This window comes from Plectropomus leopardus, chromosome 15, assembly GCF_026936395.1.
Source record: "Plectropomus leopardus strain MGB_pleo_1.0 chromosome 15, ASM2693639v1, whole genome shotgun sequence".
NCBI lineage: Eukaryota > Metazoa > Chordata > Actinopteri > Perciformes > Serranidae > Plectropomus > Plectropomus leopardus.
Genome location: NC_142190.1, coordinates 26,657,612 through 26,680,810, shown reverse-complemented (window position 1 = coordinate 26,680,810; position 23,199 = coordinate 26,657,612). Strand labels below are relative to the sequence as shown.

Sequence of the window (23,199 nt, the reverse complement as noted above, 5' to 3'; positions counted from 1 at the left end):
AAAACACTTGCGGATTTAAACTTCAGTATGCCTTAAAAACACATAAATGATGGTTAGATGGCATGACCTTGAATTAAGATTCAAAGGAATACTTCATCCCCCCAAATGGTTATTTGTGTATCAGTTAGTCATCCCATGTATCCTTGAATTCTTGAAGAAAACTTTGTTTTTCATGCATGCCTCCACCATCAATCAAGAATCCAAAACCGGGAGACAATCCTTGATGAATTGAAGTCATAGGGGTCCATGTTTAACTAATAAAAAATATATATTTACAAACTCTCATACAACTCATACAGTAAAGTCTCATTTATCCATTTTTATGCTCAGTACTTGTGTATTTTCCTAAAAACCATACTATTTAAAACTAAACTGAAAGTTAATTTATCTATACTCTCTTCAAAGCCAGAACTCATCGACTAAAAGGGTAATGTTACCTGGTTAAACACATGATGACACACGCTGGTCCACCACTGCCTTGCTCAGTTAGTTAATTTGTGTTATTGTGTGACTTTGGTGAATTCGAACGAACCCTTTAAAACACCAAAGTTACACAATAACACAAACTACCTGATCGAACCAGCGGTAGACCAGCAGCTCCTGTGTTTAGCCAGGAAAATTATAGTTATGCCAATGGAATCAAGCTTTGCAGAGAGTATCGATAAGTTTAATTTTCAGTTTGATTTTAGATAGTAAGCCTTTAGCAAAAGTGTATGAAAAGTACTGAGACTACTACAGGATAAATGATTATACTGCATGTGCTTTGTAAGCGTTAATAAACGGATGTTTTGAGATAGTTTTGCTCCTGTTAAACGCAGTTGCCTTTGACATAAATTCATCAAGAATTTCTTTGTGTTTGGTTTCTTTGTTCACTGAAAGTGAAACTTTGTCAAACTTATGTATGACAAAAACAAAGTTTTCTTCACAAATTCAGCGTAACATAGGGTCAGTAATTGATACACCGAAGGTAATTTTTGGGGTCAAGTATACCTTTTAGATTGAACTGTTTGGCTGCAACAACTTAACATTTAATTGATCTGTCCATCTGTTATACATTAGTGTCACACCAGGCGAATAGCTCCTTATTCCAATTTACATTCATAATGGCTTAAATTGGTCATAACACTGTGTTTGAGTTATTTGAGGTGTTTGGCTTTTAATGTTTCCTCAAACCATGGATTCATTACATTTGTTTATTATCAGCTAAAACATTGAAACTTTGTGTTTCGCTGTGGTTAAGGTGTGATTAGGTTTAGGCACAAAACCCACTTGTTTATGGTTAGGAAAGTCATGTTTTGGCTTAAAATGGCATAAAGGTTTCTACTGTTGGTCTGAAATGGAGTGGAAAGTCCACCAGTCTGGCTCAAACCAGGACTTTGCCACTTGAGTTTTGGAGTTTTGCTGTGCCTGGACACACCTAAATAGCAGTTGTTCACCTTATCGCCGACTGACTGGGCCACTGCTTCCATGTCAGGCATAAACGCAGACTCTTTTCAGATATAAATACTTAAATAAACAAAATTCACATACACTCCCTGCTTTCTGTTTCACCTCTTCACGATTTTAACATATTTGCAAATATTAAAGAGAGTAACAGAATTTGGGGCTTAGTGACGTGTAGTTTCTAAATTTAGATTGTTCAGTATGGGTCACTGTTGTTAGGTTAAATTGTTGCATTGTTTTTTTTATTCAGTCACAGCTTTCAAGTGCCAGCGCCACCATGGCAACCTGCTCTGTCTCCTCCCAGTGTGACTGAGCGCTGAGAGCTGCTTTCGGAGTGTGTATGTGTTTATGTGTATGCATGTGTGTGTGAGTGTGTATTGGGTAAGTGCATGTGTGGCTCGCCTGGTTTTGACAGGCTCTGAGTGGTGGGAGTTTGCTCTGATCCCCTTTCTATTCCACTTCCCACTCCATCAGTCCCAGTGCGCCACAGCCCCCCCAGTGCCCGGGCCCCCAGGCCATATAATCTACTGTATGAGAGGTTCTCCTGCTGCCCAGCCCCCCGAGCTCTCAGGGTGACCCCCTCACTTCTCCACTTTAGTCCTGTCCCCCCATTGGGAGATTATAGATATTGCAATCTTTAATATGGGCTTTATGCTCAGGGGCCATTATCAGTAATCTGCAGAGGGGAGGGAGTCTGACCTGGTTTTTGCAGCCCACCACTGGACTGCCAGACACATTTTCATATACCATCTGTAACATTCTGCACAGCTTTATCAATCTCCAGTCCAGAGATAGTAGCACTTCTTTGAAAGGAGGCTGGAATTGAGGAACCCTCCTGGATCAGAGAGATCACTGCATCTTTCTTCAGTCTGGTGCACTGAGCTTAGAGCCAACACAGTGACACTGTTGATTCTCATGATTGATTTTGTAAATGTTTTCACGTGTGCATCAGAAATAGTTTCAAGCCAAGGTTCATAAGATCAAGGCCGAAACAAAGTATTATCGTTAGACACAATATTTGATCTCTTCCTTATGTTTGATTTTAATGCTCCATAAGGTCATATCTGATAGATTTTTGTGATTCTCTGCAACAGTATCACAAAGTTAACAGTCATTGTTCACACAGATGGTTTTGATTGTTACTATTTTGGGTATTGCGCTTCATGTACCTGTGAAAATCCAATAATGTGAACAACAGGGATAAGTCTCTCTTATTCTGTTCCCTCGACCTTACAGCCTGAGTTCATGATTATTCAAAATGTGTGTGACAAAGCCCCTTGAAGCGGACCATCATTTCAATGGTCAAGCAAATTTTATCATTAAGAGGTATCTGATAGTGACAAATGGTATAATGAATAATCAAAGTATTAAAACTTCTCTCTGCAGACACTGAGGAGGTCTGCACGTCTGTGTCACAAAACATGATAGTGTTTTTGTGCAGGCATTGATTGTCACTGGCAGTACTGCTATATAAAGTGAGCTTGATAATTAATAGGTGTGGTTACAAAGTTTAAAAAAAAATAACAGATGATCTGGATGACAGGGGAGTCAAATCTTTCAGAGCTATTAAAAAACAATTAGTCAATTAAAGCTGCTATATGTAACTTGTTGAGTCTTATTCCCAGGTTGTGAAATACAAATGCTTTAGGTTGGTAGTCGGACCAAACTATCAAATGAAAGCATATGTATTTGACAACAGAAAAATAACTGCTAAGTATTTGGCCGACTATTTTGATAATCAATTTATCTTTTTCAAGCAAAAACACCAAATACTCCCTAGCTGTAGACGTTCAGACAGCTAGCTATCAGCTAGTGTTAACATTCGGAAGTCATACCATATTAATATATTATGTCTTATTCAGTTTGCAGTCGTACCTGTAGATCTGTTTTTCAGAGAATTTTAGTGATACTAAAGACCATCTCACTGATGTAGGGCTTCAACTAACAATGGTATTCGTTGACAGTTAATTGGTTGATTGTTTTAAATAACCTTAAATAACTGATAAATTGATTGGAACATAAAATGTCAGAGAATGGTGAAAAATGTCCATCTGTTCAAGATTATGTCCTCAAATGTCTTATTTTGTTCATAGCCCAAAGATATTCAGTTAACTGACAAATACTAACATTTAAAAAGCTGGAACCAGAGAACTTTGACTTTTTTTTCTTTAAAGATTACAATAGATCAATTATCAAATTAATTGGAGTTATATTTGATTGACGACAACTAATCAATGAATCGACTAACTGATTAATCATTGCAACTCTCACCTGAAGCTTTTACAAAAGTGCAATTTTTGCAACATTATCATACATCAGTAATAATTAAATCATTTAACATTAAAGTATACAATTAAACACAAGTTAATCATTTATAGTTGTAATTTATTCAACTTTGCTGGCATTGCCGCTAAAAATTTCAATTTATTTTGTATGTAATAAATACAGAAAATGCTCTGAAAATTCAGCTCTTTCAACAAGCATTATTTAATAGGCAAGAAATACAGTGGAAAAATCATATAAAAAGAAAATAAAACACACACACACAGTCATGATTTAACAACGACCACAGTATGCTGAGTGCTAATTTCACCCAATTTGGATCAAAATCCCGGATCTTTTAGTATCTGTTATTATCTTCCATCAGGTTTTACAGACTCTCTGTGCTGAACTGAACACTAACAGGGCGAACATGTGGTGGGGTGGTTTGTATTAGATGATATCATTTAGAAGCAGTGGTGGTTAACATCCACATCTGTCCATCAGCAGTGTCCCCCCAATCTTCTTCTCTGGTAATCTGTCGTTATTACGACCCCCAAATTCAAGAGACTCCCCTCCTCCTTTCCTCTTTTCACTCCCCTTTCTCTGCTCAAGCTGTATGTGTTTAATCACAGTGCCAATGAAGAACATTCCTGTACGTGTGTGTGTGTGAGTGTGTTTGTGCATGTGTGTGTGTTAAATATGTAAGGAGATTAAATAGATTTAAATCTCTGCGTCTGGCATAGAAATTCCAATCACATAACCTATCATCGAGTTCCCTCTCTCTGTCTTTGTTTGTGTATGTGTGCACACACTGTACGGAGGTAACAGGCTCCTCCCCCCCTCCGATCCATCTAAACCATCACAGGCTTTAGCCCAAATCCCTGGCTTTCTGGATCACATGACTGATGTTTGCAGCTGGGCATTTGACATATATTTGTTATGATTATTTTGCATTTGAAGGACATTCCCGCTCTGTCCATTTTATTGTCCATTAATATGATGCCGATCAATTTAAAACAGTGGCAGTGGAATCCTTTTAGCTTGTGTGTATGCCACATAACAGGTGCTCATCGTTGGCCTCTCACCTTCACCTCGGCCTGTTAAATGATGTTGTGTTGTCTGTTTGTCCCCGCAGTACACAGTGAGGATGTGGGCTCCACCAGGCTGTACTTTGTGAATGCCTCCCTGCAGAGGGTAACCTACTCCAGCTCGGTGGGGGTGTCCCTGCCCTGTCCAGCAGGGGGCACCCCCAGTGCCATACTGCGCTGGTACCTGGCCACCGGCGACGACATCTACGACGTGCCCCACATCCGCCATGTGCACGCCAATGGCACCCTACAACTGTACCCCTTCTCGCCCTCCGCCTACAACAGCTACATCCACGACAACGACTACTTCTGCACTGCCGAGAACCAAGCCGGCAAGATCCGCAGCCCCAACATCCGCATCAAAGCTGGTGAGTTGGGAGCATGAACGGGAAGGGAATGCAAGACTAAAGAATCTGAGAGGCTGAGATTAAAAAAGGGGTGCTGTGGATATGGCTGAATTTCTGAATGTACTATCAGGAATGGGCACAGGGGACTAAAGTGTCAGAGGGCCTCCTGGTCTTCACCTGCAAAATGTCTTTAAAATTTACACATACTGACCACTAAACATGACCGCAAGAAGACACAAAATTACCACAAAGAGATGCAAAGAAACTGCAGAGACACATAATAACTACAAAATGGGTGAAAAAAACCACAAAAAGATATTAAGGTGACAAGAAAGACATATAATTACCTCAAAGAGACATAAATTACCTCAATGAGAGACAAATGACTAAATAAAGATACAAGGAAAACACAATACACAAAACAGTCTCAAAATGACTAAAAAAGACTCAAAATTACCCCAAAGAGACACAAACCAACCACAAGACATGCAAAGACATGCAAAGAATCCACTGACTGCTCTACTAAACTAAAACATACAAAAATATCCCTAAAAGATACAAAACAACCACAAGAAGACACGAAATGACCACAAAGAGGTACAAAGAAACTGCAAAGAGATGCAAAATAACTACAAAATGGGTAAAACAACCACAAAGACACAAACAACCAGAAAGAAGTAGAATTACCTCAAGACACAAAATGATCTCAGAAACCCAAAACAACTAAAAAAGACCCGAGGAAACTACAGATACCAAAGAGACCCAAAACAACAACAGCAATAGGACACAAAATGGCAACAAAGTCATGCAAAGAAACTGCAATGAGACACAAAAGAACTACAAAAACAGGAAAAACAATCTCAAAGAGACACTAAATGACCACAATTAAGACACATAATTACCTCAAGAAGGCCCAATCAACTGTAAAAATAGATCCACGGGAACCACAAAGAGACACAAAACAACTAAAAAAGATTTAAAAAATAACCTCAAAGACACCCAAAACAACCACAAGGCATGAAATGGCCACAACGAGACAAAAAAAGATGCACAACAACTACAAAGATACACAAAACCACCCCAAAGTCTATGTGTCCTGCTCTTATGTAGGAGCATTGGTGGGGCCCTTTGCATATCTGTGCCCAGGGGCCCATTGTCTCATAATGTGCTCATTGTTACGGAGCAAAAGGCCAAAATGAGACACAACATGATGAGGAACGGAGCAAACGGAGACAGTTGTAACAGCATAAAGTAGAGCAGATGTGATTGGCAGCTGCAAAAAGCCCAACCCACACACAGAATCACCTGCCCTAAAATAGCCCGTCTCGACCTGAACACAGATTGACCTAGAACACAGTCTACAGAGAGAACATCTGCATCACATACTACACCAGGCCTCGGCCTCCGCTCACACCTATTTGACTGAGCTGGTGATGAACCGCTGCACTTTATACCCACATAACCCCCTTCAGCTCTATCTATGGCACCATCTGGAAGGATGAAATCCAAAACACAACTTCTACAGTGCTCAGAGCTCAGGAGCGACTCCTGTGTGATGTGTAGATGATATAACCTGATCGGAGGAGGAGGGAAAAGTGTGACAGGAGGCTATATCACATTACATCTTCATCGACAGTCCTTCACTTTTTTAAAAGGTCGGCGCGATTAAGACCGCTAGGAACTTTCTTTTCGAGAAGTACTTGTTAAAGCTTTGCAAGGTGAGAAAAGTAAATCAACACCTAGTGATAAAGAGATTCAGCGCAAGGAGTCAGTGACCTTATCATCATCTTTTACAGCTGTGTATGTTAACCTAAAACAGCGTAGTTTAAACTAATATTTTAATATTTAAGATACTGTTGCTATACATGTAAAAATATCTCTTTTCAGTTAGAAAAGAGAAAAAGAAAATATGTTCATGAGACTGTTAGAATAAAGAATCAATTAATAAACACTACACAATTGTCTAGTTTGACCAAAAGCTGTCTCTGTTGCCATCATATCCTCTTTTCTGCCTTCTCCTCCCTGCTCCCTCATTCTTCAAACTGTCCTCTTGTGCCAGACTAAATATAGCCACAGCACACTTCTTTAATTATCTCTCATTAACAAACCTAATTGGTGCTTTCCATTGATTGGGCCACATGCTTTAATAAGCGAGACCTCATCTAAAGTAAAATAATACGTCAGGGGCTTTGGGTTCCTGCAGCTCCAGGAGAATCCGAGATACATGAAGAAGAAGACAGTCACATCAAACTGCAGCTGGAACAAAGCTGCAGCTTGATGATAGTTACACTGCATCTTTTGTCCCGCCCCCCACCTCCTTCCCATCATTCATTCAGGCCAGTCGGTCCCTCCCCCTTCCCTCCTGTCATCAACATCTGTTTTCATATTCTGCCTCCCAACACCGACCTGAACTAATACTCATATTCATTCTAATACTAATACTAGCGCCAAGTTGAGGATTTGAGCCAGGACCCTGAGCTGCATGCCAGCCGGTTGCTGCCTTCATTCCCACATGACCCAAAAGCCCGGCCTCAGGAGGCAAGGGATTAGCATGAACCAAACATCCTGCAGCCAGCGGCCTCTGTCGGGGCCCGGCAGCTCTTGTGCACAGGTTACAGTCAGACAGGATGGAGACGCTTTGTCTCTGGGTTCAGTCTTGTCGCCGTGTTGTTGCACTTGACCTGCCATCGTGCAATAATCAAAACTGGTCTTGTGAACTTCACTCGCTGCTACACGATTAACAACAGCTTCTAAGCAAATTCACGTCAGTGGTCGTTCATTTCATATTATTTCAAAAGAACTTGACAGAGCCGCTTTATTCCACTCGTGTGTTCAAAGCAGATGTAAATTTCCATGCACTTGCATGTGTTTCCCTTCCTGCAGCAGGAATGTATGCGTGCTGTCATCGTGTCTGTTACCAGGGAAGGGATTCCGAACCAGTTTCTTAGCAACCTTCGGATACGTCCTAGCTTTCATGTGATTTTGCTAATGAATCCCTGCTCATTCACCAGCATGTAAAATGTTGCATGAACCTGCATAAACGGAAGCAGCAATATAAGCCGTCAGTTTACTGTGAAGGTGCAGCTCACTCTGTTTTAACCTCATGAAGTTCGGTGGAAATAAATAGGAGATCTGTTTTGTGACACCGAGAACCATTTCCATCATTATCTTGCTTAATGGCAGCTCGCACCATTCATGGTGAAATGGCAGAATTAGAGGAGTTCAATCAACATTTCCAGTGAATACATGTGGAGTTCTGTGGTAATTGATGTAAGGGCTTTTTGCTGTTGAGTGATAATGCATTTTTTCTGATGATGAACACAAATAGAATATCGTTTTTGTCTCAGAACAGAAAGACTAACCATTGACCATCCATTGTCGAGACATCTGATGAATAGATGATGAAAGACATTTGGTTTAGATAATATGTTTAAATTTGACCTCTTTGATGATAATGTAAGAAAAAAAGAAATTTGTGTTTCAAACAACATTTAGACCATGATTTGTCACATTATATCACCAAACATCCATTATGCAGTGGTAGGAGAAGCACATAGGAGAGCTTTTTCTAGACGACTTTTTTTCCCACAAGTCCCTTTCTGGCAAAAATCTATTCTTTTTAATCCAGACCACGACTTTCCTAATGGTACCCCAAAAATCCCTTTCTTGTAGAAAGCCTGTCAAGAAAACTTTGCTCAACTACCGAGAAAAATGATCATGCCTCTTACTTTTTGAGAAGGGAATGATTAATATGTTGCTCTGCATTAACTTTTTGAAATGTCTGATGTGAGTTGGTTAATTGAAACCTGAGCAAACTGGCTTGATTTCCTCCAAAAACAGGGGAGGAGGGCGACAAGACACAACAAGAAATGGTTCAAAAATAATCTGGAGAGTTACAAGAAAAATTACCCCAAAAAATAAGCAAAAAGAAAGTCAAAAAAGTAAAACAAACAAACAAAAAAAACCCCCCAAAAAAACAAGAAAGTCCTAAAAGAAATATCAAATATCACAATCATTATATTTTTTCCTGAGTTTCTGAAAGAAATCAAACCAATTTTGGGGGGTTCCAGAGTTTTAAATGTTTTGGAAAGACATCTGAATGCAGCACATGATCCAGGTATCTGAGGGTTAAATGCTGTTTTGTATTTCTATATTTTTGTGAGACAGTTGATGTTGATTTCAGAATTTTTTTTCTTACAATAAAGCAAAATCAAAATCAAAAAAGTCCTAATATCATATGTCTGTTTTTGTAGTTTTCAGGGAGCCCTACACCGTGCGGGTGGCAGACCAGCGTTCAATGCGGGGCAACGTAGCTGTGTTCAAGTGCCTCATCCCCGCCGCCGTGCAGGAGTATGTCAGCGTCGTGTCCTGGGAGAGAGACACCGTCTCCATCGTACCAGGTAGGATGTCAATTTGGGTAATCCTGGGGTGGGCAGGTTAATTCATTACATAGGGTTTAGGTATGTCTTTATTTTGTGTGTGTGTGTGTGTGTGTGTGTGTGTGTGTGTCTGTCTGTTTGCTGATGCACCGCTGCGCTCTATGTTTGACCGAACTCTTAACTCGTGTCTTCTGTCTGCTCACTGTTCTGGATCACTGATCTGGTCCTCCTCCTCCTCCTCCTCCTCCTCCTCGTCCTCCTTCTCCTTCCTCCCTGCTCGATATCTCCTCCCGCACTCTCCCCCGACTTCCTCCTCTCTTCAGACATTTCCCTCTCTGCTCTCACTGCGTTTACATCTCATCACATACCATTTTTCCCCTAATGTCAAATCCTGTCTTTAATTGTGATTGACACGGCATGAGACGGATCTCTCTCATCCATGCCGCATGACTGTCCCACACTTTCTCCTCATCAGATCTATTCCTGTCCTCTCCCTGCTTGTCTTACCACCATGTCCTTGAAGAACAGGGCCACAATTAGAGACATAGGATGTCAATAGGACTGTGCCCCTACATTCATCTTCATTAACCTCATTTGTGTGTGTGTGCGTGAGTGTGTGAGTGTGTGCAAGACAGAGAGAGATGTAGCGTTTAGTCTTTTTGTCTGTTGTGTGTGAATACATTATGAGTGTTTTATTACGTGATTAGATATTTTGTGTGATGTATGTTCAAGATGTGCTCAAGATTATATCCTGTGTTTAAAGTGCTCGCAATAACAATGTAGGAAAGAGGGATGAGAGGTAGAGGAGAAAAATGAACCAAAGGAAGAGAAGCAAGGAGGGTAGTAGGGCAAGAACGGCCTCAGGTCCTGGCAGATGGTGTTTTATATTATATGTATGCAAAACACACAGACACTGTGTCACACATACAAATGCACCAAGGTTGCAGTAGTTTGTTATTTTCAGACGTTTTTGTGTATTTTTTTAAATATTTATTTTCAGTTTTCATGTACAGTATTATAGTGTTTTACAGTAGTTTGTGTTCATTTTTTGTCTTCAGTTACACATTTTTGTCAGAAATACTAAAAAACATGTTTTTGGCACACTTTGTATAAAAAATGTATATTTTTTCTGCTCCAACATTACTCTGCACTTAAATTTCGATTGTAATTTTGGCTATATATATATTTTTTTAAAAAAGACTCTTGCAGACATTGTACACACACATTGCACACACACACACACCAATCAGCCATTTTCTTTTATAAAGGTTTCTGTTAACAAATTATTGAATTAGATTCTACTTTTTGTTCTGTGTTGGCTCAAATCTTTAATTATTTCTCTATTCTCCATTGAGCTTTCCTCTGTGGGAGACAACAAATGATACGGGGGTCCTCCACTATAAAATTTGAGCATTAAACACTAATTCACTATATTCTTTTGAATTCATACGCACCAATTTGTGCATTTTATTTACATTGTAAATGTCATTTTTTATTGGGTTGGGGGGCAAATGCACATGTTATAAATAAGGGGGATGTGTCCCTTATTCCCCCTTGATGTATAGGCCTCTGCATTCAGTCTTTACATCAAGTTCCAGTCATGTTGGAGTCTTTACATTTTACATGGGCATGACTCACCAGTTTATGATCAGGTTTTTGAAGTATCGCATTTATGTGTTTGAGCAGGTAAACACTATGTTCTGTTCCTGAGAAACCTGAATATGCTAGTTGGAAATATCCTGAAAAGAAATAAAACGTACACTGGGAATATGAGTAACCTGATATATTTGTGCTGATGAAAACACCATATTGCGAATATAATCATAACCACGATTAGCCTAATAAATGGGGTATTCATGTTCACGTAATTGCACTCAGTGACATTTGATCTGGTTTGGACGTGCCAGTTGTCTATGTGTTTATTTATGTTTTTTTTATGTACTGGGTGCTGCTGCGTATGCCGTCATGAGGCTGCTGTGTGTAATTAGAGGTATATAGGTCAGTTGATGAGCAGTGAGTGTGAGGATCAGATGTTGAACATGATGAGCAGCTCACTGAACTTTCCTTTCCCAACAACAGCGTTTACACACGTACAACAAGCAATGTGTTTGTGTTCAACCTTGACCCCGACCTCCACGCTAATCAACACACCGACCTCGTCGTCATACAGCCAATCAACGCAGTGACTTATCCACAACATGACCTCTAAAACACAACGCGTCTGCAGAACGGTTCATAATCTGAATATTGTGGGTGCACTCTCACATGGATACACAACAACTGTGCAAAAATGCGCACATACATTGCATATCAAAACACAGTAGACGCTTGTGGTTATATAAACAGTCCAGTGAGAAGCATTATAGATGCTGATAACCAACTCCACAGTTAACTATCTCTTTGAGTGTACCGGTCAAACTCTCCCTCTGTCTGTCTTTCCCTGCTGCTTGTCCAGCAAAGGACTGTCTGGATAGGTCTAATGAAGATGTGAAAATTAAAATTGATTTTGTGACCGAGAGCTCTCTGCATTCGAGTGAGTGGGCGGTTGACTGTCTTGCCTGTCGCAATTTCTTTGCCTAAGAAACACAGCAGGAGTTGCAGTGTATTTGGAGTGAGTAAATCCATATATGTTATGATTGTGCACACATGCATCTGTCTCTTTTAATCAAAAACTTAAACTTTTTTTACATGCTTGTTCCTGTTCCTTGGCCTATATGGCAGCATGCACAGGGCAGAAGGCATGAACACACCCTGGGCTTTTCAGTGCTCAATCATACAGCAAATAGATAGACAAACAACCATATTCACACAGCTAACATGCATGTCTTTTATTTTTTTTTCCAAATCCCCATTAGCTCTCTCTGTCTGGGATGTTGTCTGGTATTGTACTCATAAAGAGGGACACTGGCTGCTGAAACTCAATGCAAACAGCGAGTCAAAGCACTCAACCATCACTGAACTTTTGATGAATAGACATATTCATAGAATATGAGAGACAATACTTTGTTTCAGGGTGGACTGTGATTGGCTGCGGGCATCATTGCAACCCAAAAGAAAAAAGAAATAGGACCAGTTCTATTTACCAATGATGTATTTTAGCTCTAAAATGTCTGCACAAAGGGAAAATGCTGGAGATTTTATTAGTTTCAATCATAGACTGTATAAAATAATGTAAGTAATGACCGTGATGTCACCTGCCTGTTTGTGGACTGCTGTTTTAAAGCTTTGAGTTTTGGCATTTTGATTGTCAATGTTTTGGTTCGTTCTTGATAAAACGTCACCGGGTGAATTATTTAAAATCCACTCCCTGTACAGTTGTCATGAACAGGAAAATTAGCTATAGAGACCAAAATGATTTTTTTGCACTATGCTGTAAACATGTTTATTTCTGCTGTAAAGTTGGGCATTTTAACATCGGGGTCTATGAGGATTGACTCACCCTTGGAGCCAGCAGTGTTCTGGCACTTCCACTTCAGTTTTTTTTTTTAGTCTCAGAAGTTGCCGCTTGGTGTCAGTACATAGGTATGTTTTACATATTACATTGTTTATTTTAATTGACTTCTATTAGTGGTATTGATGTATTCAAGTTACCTCCCTTCAAATCAAGAATCGTGCCCCCACAGACCTGAGGCTGCATGCCACCACGGTTCTTTCCCCTCCCCACCATCTGAACACAGAAGAGACTAGGCTGCCCACTCTTCTTTTAAATTAAAAACAGAAAAGGTTCATCTAAATTTGCCTCTTACATCGTGACTTTATACCTGTGTCTTCGCATGGACAAATCATAATGTGCAGAGCCTGATCAGTAGCACGATCACATACCGCTCTGAAGGTTGAGTTGATGACATAACACAACGCAGCCATGCCCTCTGAACCCCAGCAGGTTCCATTTTGTCAAACACACGTGTTCCCCATCTGGAGCTACATGTGTGTGTATGTTTATGTACGTGTGTGTGTTAGTGTGTATGTCTGTGTGTGTGTGTGTGTGTGTGTGTGTGTCCCCTTGCCTGCCCCACTTTCCTGTCCAGCCAGGACAGTGAGGGGGTTTAAGAGGGGAGGGGTGCAGGCAGACTGACCTATTTCCCTCTCACTTCCCTGTCCCATGCCATCTCTGTAGTTAAGCTTTGTGTGTGTGTGTGTGTGTGTGTGTGTGTGTGTGTGTGTGTGTGTGTGTGTGTGTGTGTGTGGTGTGTTTGTTTGTGTGTGTGACCCTCATGAGACAATGGAGGCCCGCTAGTCTGAGCAGTGATCTGAAGGAGGAGAGCTGGAGCGGAGACAGAGAGATGGAGGGTTTGTGGATGGGAATAAAAACAACAGTGGGACACAGAGAGGGTTCAGCTTGCAGATCGAGGCCGTCAGTCTAACCAGCAGAAAGCTAATGAGTGGCTCCGATGAATAGAGACTGGACCAGCAGATGGCTGTGGCCACATGGTGGTCCACAGAAGATGCCCAACTATGCTCTATCTAATCCACCTGCCACACAGTTTGGCCTTGTTTGTGTATTTGTTCAGTAATTTGATGCACGTGCCCATAAAACCCAGAGCTGAAAAGCAATGACAGAAGGGAAACATTACAATTTATGGATGAGATTAGAAAAAAAAAACAAGATAAGAAAATTCTTCTTTGCACACATCAACACTTTGCCTACTCATTATCAATACTCAGACACTGCTTGTGCTGTACATTTCCATAGAAACCTTGAGAAGAAAGGTGTGTATTTAACTTTGTCAGTCTAGTTAAGTCCCTACTATATTGAAAGTAAGCTAGATTTAACTCTGCATTTAACCTGTCGGTGTATAAATGCTGAGTTATCAGACCTTAATGTGAACTTGGATCCTAAAGGGTGTCAGGGGGTTGTGAGGTCACTTACAGGCTACATTACAGATCAATCTTCTGCCCCTGGGGTCCCTGCTGGAAGTCAAGCGGTTCAACAGAGACACAACCCCACATGCACACACCCCGCTACACACCCACACACACACACACTGGATGGGGGTTAATTGGGAACACCTGGAAAATTAGTTGAGTTTATCAGTTTGTTGGATAAGCAAGTTACAGTTAAATTAGTTTGTTCTTGAGTTTGAAGATGATGAATTGAGTGGTGCTCCAACTCTCCATTTTTGCTTTATTATTACATCATAACAAAGGCTGCAACTAGCATTTATTTCCATTATTGATTGATATGCTGATTATTTTCTCCATTAACCTTTTCACATTTGATCTGAAAACAGCGATTTAATTTTGTAAAAGGAACAACATCAAACGCCTTGTTATTACACTACCAAAACCTGAAGATATTCAATATACAATGATATAAAACAGAGAAAATGATCAAACCATCACATTCTATAAGCATTTTTGACAATCGTGCTTTAAAGATAACAAAAATGATATAGGTTATTAAAATAGTTGCCAATTAATTTTCTGTCAATTGACTAATCGGTTAATCGACTAGTTGTTACATAGTCACAACTCTAGCTTAACCACAGCAAATACCTAAATGAAGTGAAAATGAGAATCAATACATTTTTGTTTAATTTCTAATTATTATTATTAATTTCTAATTTGACACATACTGAATAGGAGCATAATGCTGAGACATTCAGTGCCAATATTCCGCCTTTTTAGTAAAGTCTATTAAAAAAAATTGCTCTCCATGCAGCAATTTCAGTTTAAAGTCACAAATCAAATGTACTTTACAGCACTTCAGTGTTTAGTCAAAAGTAGTTTACACGACATGTGTTATAAGACGTTTGGACTAATTTAACCAAATGTTCATTTTATAAACAAATTAAAAAGCGGACATGATTTTTATACATTTAATCTATTATTATTACTGTTGTTAAAATGGCATTACATTCGGTGGTGAGCATATTATGACTAGAACTCAAACTCAAAGTTTAGGGGACTTGGGACTTACCTGTTTTGACTTGAGATCTACATGTGACTCAGGTGTGTCACACCTTTGCAATATCTACAATATATGTATATTGAATATAAATATGTAATACATATATTCAGGTGACATTAATAAGTACAAAACTGTTATATTGCTACATATACATGTTCTCTCTTTATGTGGCTCCAAATTTTAGTGATTTTGATGCAGTTGTATATACACTTGCCATTTCTTTACACATGCACAGACTGCAGCTTTTCCTCTCGGTAATTAAAAAGTTGGTGTCATACGGCTGCACACAGGTGCAGCGAGGAGAGAGGTGGCAAAGGCAGCGGGACCTCATGGAGAGCGGTGGTGTGTTAGGACACGATGTCTGTTTGTAAATCTGTGCTTTTGCACTCAGAGCAGGAATACATTAATAGATACACTTGTCTGGAACACAGCAGACTCTTGTAAACACCGGTCTGACACACACACACACACACACACGCACACACTCACTCACTTCTGCAAAGTACAAATGTACAAGCCTGCCCGCCTCCACTCACACACACATCCTCCTCAAAAGTAACACAATAAAGCCATTTTCAGATTTTGCATGAAGCCGCCTGAATACGGAGCGCTCATTAAACATTAACTAAGGATACATTAAGGCTTGCTCTGCTGTGTGGCGGCTGTCCTGTTGTGCTGCTCGGGCTGCCTGGGTGCAGCAGGACATGGTGTGACAGAGGAGGACAGGGAGCACGTGGCGTCCCCGGGGCTCATTGAACATAACCTCATCCACTGTTGCCCTCTGCCACCCCCCCACCCCGGAGTCTCACACCATTCCTCCCTCCCTCACTTCTCCCGCCTCTGTCCACATGGCACGCAGCATGGCCATGGGGGTTAGTGGGGGACTTTATAGACTAAATCATGCAGCTGAAGGTGCCGCTACAAACATATGGCGGCAACACCAAAACCTAACAATGAGCAGCTTCTTGCAAAATCTAAAAAAAAAAGACAAAACAACGTGGAAACATATTGATTTTTTACCCCTCAAATCCAAGTTTCCAATGCAGTTAAATAAGTCACTTGCTCTGCAGTTTGTCCACCTCTGTTTCTTCTTTCACTTTCTCCAAATATTTTTGCCCCTCTCACATTTGCCCCAGTGTGCGACTGAGAGCCGGGCAGGAACAGATGGGGTGCTGGCAGCCATCTTTTACTCAGTTAGGTTGAGTAGGCACGTGGGTGGGTGTGTGAATTAGCACAAACAAGTGTGTGTGTGTGTGTGTGTGTGTGTGTGTGTGTGTGTGTGTGTGTGTGCGCGCGCACGCACAAGGGGCACAATAGGCGTAATTATCTCTGCTTGAGAGGCCCAGTTTGGGGGGTTGCTGGGGGGGGACTGTCGTAGAGAGGCGGAGTTCAACAATGGCTCAACCACGGTCTTTGTGTGTTCAGAGCAGAGGGCTGACAAGTGTCGGCTATTATTGACTATTTACACACTACTACACACGCCCGCTCACGTGCACGTATCACAGAAACGTACACACACACACTATCACCGCTGCCGTCGCTCTCCCCGGCCTTTTTTTCTCTTTGTGTCTCCATCAAACACACTCAGGCTCACACACACACACACACACACATGCAGTATGAGCATGTTTACAGTGCATCAGTGTATCAGTGTCAATCAGAGTAAGAGGGAGAGATGGGGAAGCCCCTGCGAGCACATCACTCTGACAGAAATCTGGCCACTATCTCGCCCTTCAAGCCAGGCTGTGTGAGAGGATATCAACTCAGAGGGAGACTGAGAGAGTTGGGGAAGTCTGGTTTGAATTCATGCATTTTTAGTTATGTGGTTTAAAAGATAATTACAGATTATTAAAACCAGGGTGTTAGTTTCTGCTTTTTATTTCTATCAGTTTTAATAACATGGTGCTGAGATCTGGGACTACAGCAATATTGCTACAACAAAGTCTGACGGGACAAACTTGCTAAAATAAGACCACATTGTAACATGCTCGAAAATGATTTGTTGGCTTCATTTTAACTTATATGCAAGTTTCTTTTTAGTTTTTCTTTTCCTCAGGAAGCCCTTACTGTACAAATAAAGTTTTTGACTATCATTATGATATTATTGCAGAAATTGGGTTATGTTCAAGAGTGAGTTTGACAGTAAAGACATTATAAACACTAAAACCTAAATTGTGAGTTTATGGTTCTTGGAAAAGAGTTATGTATAGTGAGTGCATCAGGGTCCTGCATCGCCCTAGTCTGGGTGAGAACTTAACTCTGATTGGCTGCATTATTTCCTGATACAGGACACTTGCTAAGTAGTTTTAAGGAAAGGTTTCACCATTCTAAATAAATATGCTGGCTACATAATAACTAAAACAGGATGGGGACTGTAAAACACACAAGCTGCAAGAACTGCCACTCTGAACTTATTGATACTTTGTATCACACAAGCTATCATCACACAACTCATTTGCTATTCAACTCGATACCTATGGCTGCAGCTGACAAACAACACTGAATTAAGCGCCAGATTTGAGGCTGTGGCCCAATGTTGTAGTCAAGACCACCTAACGCAAGACCAAGTCATGACCAAGACCAGAGTTTATTGAGACCAAGAGAAGATTGACTACAGAGCACATTTACAATAACATGCAAACCACAGGCACTCTTCAAATTGATCTAAAAGATCTACAATCCCATAAAAACACCCACATAAAACAAATGAAGATTCCTCTCCATTCGCTTCTTTTTTTGCCGTTTATACTATATGTTTGAGTACAGATAAAATGAACCAAAGTCATTGCAGAGGTGAATTTTTTCTTGATTTCGTATGAGCAAACAAATCCTAAGGGGCTGATAAGAACTTAACCATCTTTATTCAGCACTCATTTTTTGCACAGGCAATTTTGTAATACCCACACAGTGGTGGTCTTGAAATATAAACTAAAATCCTCCATGACTGCAACTGAGAGAAGACCTAGTAATAATGTGGTTTAGTCCGAGACAAGGCCGCAACCTTCAAAAAGCGGTATTAAGACCACGATCGATCTCAAGCACTATAACACTACTGTTGCCTTTCTTGTGTTTGTGAAAATCTTCATATTGATTTGGGGATGCTTGACATGGCTTGATACCTGCTGGTCTTGTTGTTACAGATACTATCAAATTTTATTTACTGTTTGTCGACCAAAAGTGCTGGAGGACACTTCAAAATTTGGTTTCAATCTGATACCAAATAATACATGGCCAGAATTGTTAATTAATTCGTAATAAACTTGTCAGGCATGATGCCTTATATAGCAAGCACATTCACTGATGTATGATGTAAGTCGCATTTATTGTCATCAAGGTAACGTGATAATTTCTCTTCATACAGACTTCAGCTCATATTGTCCAGTCTTTCTCATCTTGACATTCTCATCACTGGAATTTCTGTTTTTGGTGTTTTATCAGATATTAGTAACCAAATACAAAATAATATTGACTGGCTGTGTGAGGGATTGTAGTTCATGTGCACTGCTAACCACATCCAGAGTCGTTAAGGAAAGTGAAAGCAGGAAGGCTTGTGTCGAGGCTTAGAGGGAAAGAGTCGGAGGGTTTATGTGGCCTGGATTGGGTTAAGAAATAGGATTTCAGTAAAGAGGTTTTACCACTTTCCTCCCGCTTTCTTCTACTCTTTTGTTTAGGTTAGTGAAAGAGGGATTAGTGCGAAGAGATTACAGCCGGCTTTACTAAGAAATTGTGTTTAAGGAAATGCTGAAGCTCACAGTAGTGGCAAGAAGTTCTGATTTTTCTCTATTTCTCTGAAAGGCTGAGATTTTCTTCCAAATCCTGTCACAAAGTTTCTTAATCTGTTGGTTTCAAATATGGCTCCACAAATTTAACTTTCATTTCATTAGATCATCACAAATATTTAAAATTAATATTTGATTGTACTAAATGTATCATTTAGAAAGAAAAGGAAAAATAAGGTGTAAGGGAAATTAACACCAGAAACTGAAAGTGCGTGCCAGAAAGAGATGTTCTTAATTAAAACCCAAAATAGATACACTCCAAATTGTGATTGATTCCGGCATAGAGTGACAGATTTCACACTTTAGTGACCCCGATGAAAAGATGTCTTTTTCACGGTGTGTCAGTGAATGCAGCTGGTTGTCTTGGGACGGTGAGGAGACATGATCATGGATCAAATGGGATCCCTGGTGGTCATCCAAGTGCCATGTTCCTACATGACCTCTCAATCAGACCTATTGATCCGCCTCACTATTAGCTGTCCAAACACACATAAAGGCCAAATCAACACAGCGGGCCGTGATGGACGGCAGTGGGCGGAAAGACGAGGGAGGTGAGTGGATCTGGAGCGCTGCTTTGGGGTTAATGTGGTAGAAAAGTCAGAGGGGGAGGTTGTGATGTTGCGCGGTTGTTGTTTGTGTGTTAGTATGCACTTAGTAAATATTATGTGTAAGCAAGTCAGTAATTCAACATGCTTACAGCATGGAGCTGTTTGCTCTCTATGTTTCTCTCTGCAGTGGAACTCTGTTAAGACTTCAGTCAACAACTCAGCATGTTGTATGTACAATAGGGATGATGCAGAGCAAACCGCAGTCACTATTTTCTTTGTAGATCAGTAACATAAAAAAAGCATAGGGCTAGTCTAATTGTATTGTCTATACAATGTCAGACAATACTGAAAAGAAGAAGAAACATCATCATGGTCTCCTGGATTGCGTGGACACCTTAAGCATTATAGTGTGTGGTCCGTACTGTGAGTTACTGATTCCTTCTTCCTGTTTTTCACACTGGAATGTGACTTTGTCCATGTGCTCTAGAGCAATTCTGAAGTATTTTCTTTCCCTTGTACGTCTACTCCACCACATTTCAAGGCAAAATATTGTACTTTTAATCTCTCTTATTTGACAGCTGAAGGTGATTTGCAGATTCAGAATGCACAGAATATTTTATTTTTTATTGCTTACATTATTATAGATTAAACTTTATGTGTCCACTGGATATAGTGCTTAAAATGAGCTCCTTCTGGAAAAGATACACTATTTAAAAGCTGCTCATTTGTTGAAGCAGCATTAATAGTGATTTTGATACATAAAGGACTGTTTGATGAAAATACTTAACCTACATGCTTTTACCTTAAGTTCTCTTACATTTGTGAAAATATTATGCTATAATGAATATTTTGCTTAACATGCTTTTACCTTGGAAGAATAAAACTAAAATGGTGTATGATGTCACAGGGAATTGGACCTTTGACCTTTTGGATATAATTTTTATACTATTAGTCATTTTTTTCATAATAAGCATAAATGTTCTTGGCAAAAACATGTTTATGAGGTCACGGTTACCTTGACATTTGACCCTAAACTACCAAATTGTAATCAGTTTGTCCTTAAGTCCAAGTGGACGTTTGTGCCGAATTTGAATGAATTCCCTCAAGGTGTTATTGAAAGATCAGTTCACAAGAATGGTACTGGACCACCTGAAAACATAATGCCTGAGGCCACGACTATTGCCAGCATGTCAAAAATATGGCGCTAGCATAGCGCTGAAACGATGATGGCTAATGTCAGAGGAAACATCTTTACCTAGATGGTAAGTGTAATGTTAGTTAGCAAATATAATTTGTGTTGTTTATTAGCTTGTTAGCTTGTTCCTGGCAGTGGCTGATAACAGAACTTATGGTTGTGAAACACACAATAATATCTGCTAAAATGTTACTGTGTGTTCACATTGGTCTGGTTTACGTCCAAAAACTCCACACACACCATGTTTGCTGTCAAAACTTCCACTTTGCTAATGCTAACTCTGCTCTCTGTACTGTCCTGGAGGTTTTAGGTTTCTTTACTGGTGTTGAGTTAAAGTCTGTTCCCCCGTCAATATGTGCTTCCCATAGAAGACAGTGATTGGCTCACTGACATACCTAACCTTTTTTGCCTGGTGTGCACTTTAATCTTGAATTTTAGGATAGTGCCTTTTAGTTGAAAACACTTCTACAGCGACAAACTTTACACAGGTATTATGTCAGTAAAGTCAAGGTCAAACATTAAAGGGGACATACACAGAAAAAAAACTAACATTTTTGAGTGGACGAAATTTTAAAATAAAGTTTTTAATGCTGGACTTTTACTTGTAAGAGTAGTTTTACATTGCGGTGTTACATACTTCAACCTATAAATCTTCTTTAGCTGCTCTACTTTACCTGCTGCATGTCTGTGATTATGCAGAAGCAGAAACCAGTGGGTGTCACACACACTTTGAAAGCACCTTCAAATCAGTTATTGCTTCCAACCCAGAAAATTTTACACAGCGCTTCCCTAGCAGATCACTGTTGATGTCTCTATTGTTGGTGATGAAGATGGTTTCTGTGGTTTTGTTATGATAAAAGATTCAACACTTTTTTTCCGAGTGTATTTATTGTCATTTGGTGTGCTGCTAGAGATTTAAACCGTGTTTTCGGGTAAACAATGTAAATGTGTGTGTGTGTGTGTGTGTGTGTGTGTGTGTGTGTGTGTGTGTAGCAGCAGTTAAGCTCTCTCTCTCTCTCTTTCTCTCTTTCTCTCTCACTCTCTCAATCCATGCTGGGCAGTGACACTCCTCTGCCACCAGCACTCTAATAGGGAGGGACCAGGCCGCTCACTCAGTCCCGCTAATGCAGCTCACTGCCCCGGGCCATGGGCTAAGCTGGAGTACATCGCATCACAAACACACGCGCGCGCACACACACACACACATATGATGGCAGACACACACCGTATATCCAACTCTTATCCACTGCCAAATCAAAACAAGGTGGAGGGGTGAGAGCTTTTTGCCGCCGGATGTTTACTTTGGCTGAATGGCATATTTTTTAAAAGACCAGAGTTACTTCAGTCGTTAAGCCTCAGTGCACATGCGATTAACAGTTCAATAAGAGTTAATGGGATACCCAGTTTACGGGTAGGTGTTTGGACCGACGGTGGCACACTGCTGTATGGCACGGTGCATCGGGATGTGTGTGTGTGTGTGTGTATGCGCGTGTGTATGTGGTTTCTCTCTCCCGGGACTCTCATTATCACTGCTGTCCCAGATGTCACCAAGCACATGAAACACACGTCATGAATAATGGAGTCCTATTTCTACATCTCTCCCCATTTCTCTCCTATCCTCCCACCCTCTTCCCCTCCATCGCTCGTTTCCTCTGATGCTTCTACTGATGCTTAATCTCCTCGGCGCTCCCTCTATCTGAGATGGTCCATTTAGCTTTATGCAGCATCGTCGGCCTGTCTGGTTAGGATGGGTTTATGGGGGGGAACATGGCGTCTCTGCAGCATTGCGTTGAGTTATATCCACGCGAACAACGTCTTTTGCGTACGATCAGTTTTATGTCTGTCCTCGACTGGCCGCTCAGGCTCCCAATAGGCCGCTGCGCCCCCCCACCCCCCCCTCACCCTTTTGCATCATCCCCTCCCCCAGTGTTTACTGTTTAAAGTCACACAGGGCAAATTGGGACAGAGCAGTCAAGTGAAGCAGAAGAGACGTGGTCCCATCGCAGTGGAAACTGGACTCTGCTCTGTCTGTCTGCTCTCTCTCATCCCTCTTTCTCTCCTCGACCTCCACCTTTGTCCACTCTGTCCCTTCAACTTTCCGACATCCTCTGCGCTCGGGGTGAGTCGGTGCACAACACAGCACAGTGGCAAGGGCCAGGCAGGGCAGTGAGAATGTGATTGAAAGATGAGGTAAGCAGTCAGAATTGGTTAGGAAAGAGGACAGCAGTTAGGATTAGACAGTGAAGC

General features: G+C 40.7%; 1 protein-coding gene across 2 annotated transcripts in view; it reads left to right on the top strand.

Moving 5' to 3' along the window:
• LOC121952362 (cell adhesion molecule DSCAML1-like) overlaps positions 1–23,199 on the top strand; it is a 65,046-nt gene that overhangs the window by 6,000 nt on the left and 35,847 nt on the right. For both annotated transcript variants that reach the window (XM_042498988.2, XM_042498989.2), the window contains exons 2-3: positions 4,841–5,161; positions 9,394–9,540. In XM_042498988.2, coding sequence (XP_042354922.2) covers positions 4,841–5,161; positions 9,394–9,540 — 468 coding nt within the window. The remainder of the gene's footprint in view (positions 1–4,840; positions 5,162–9,393; positions 9,541–23,199) is intronic.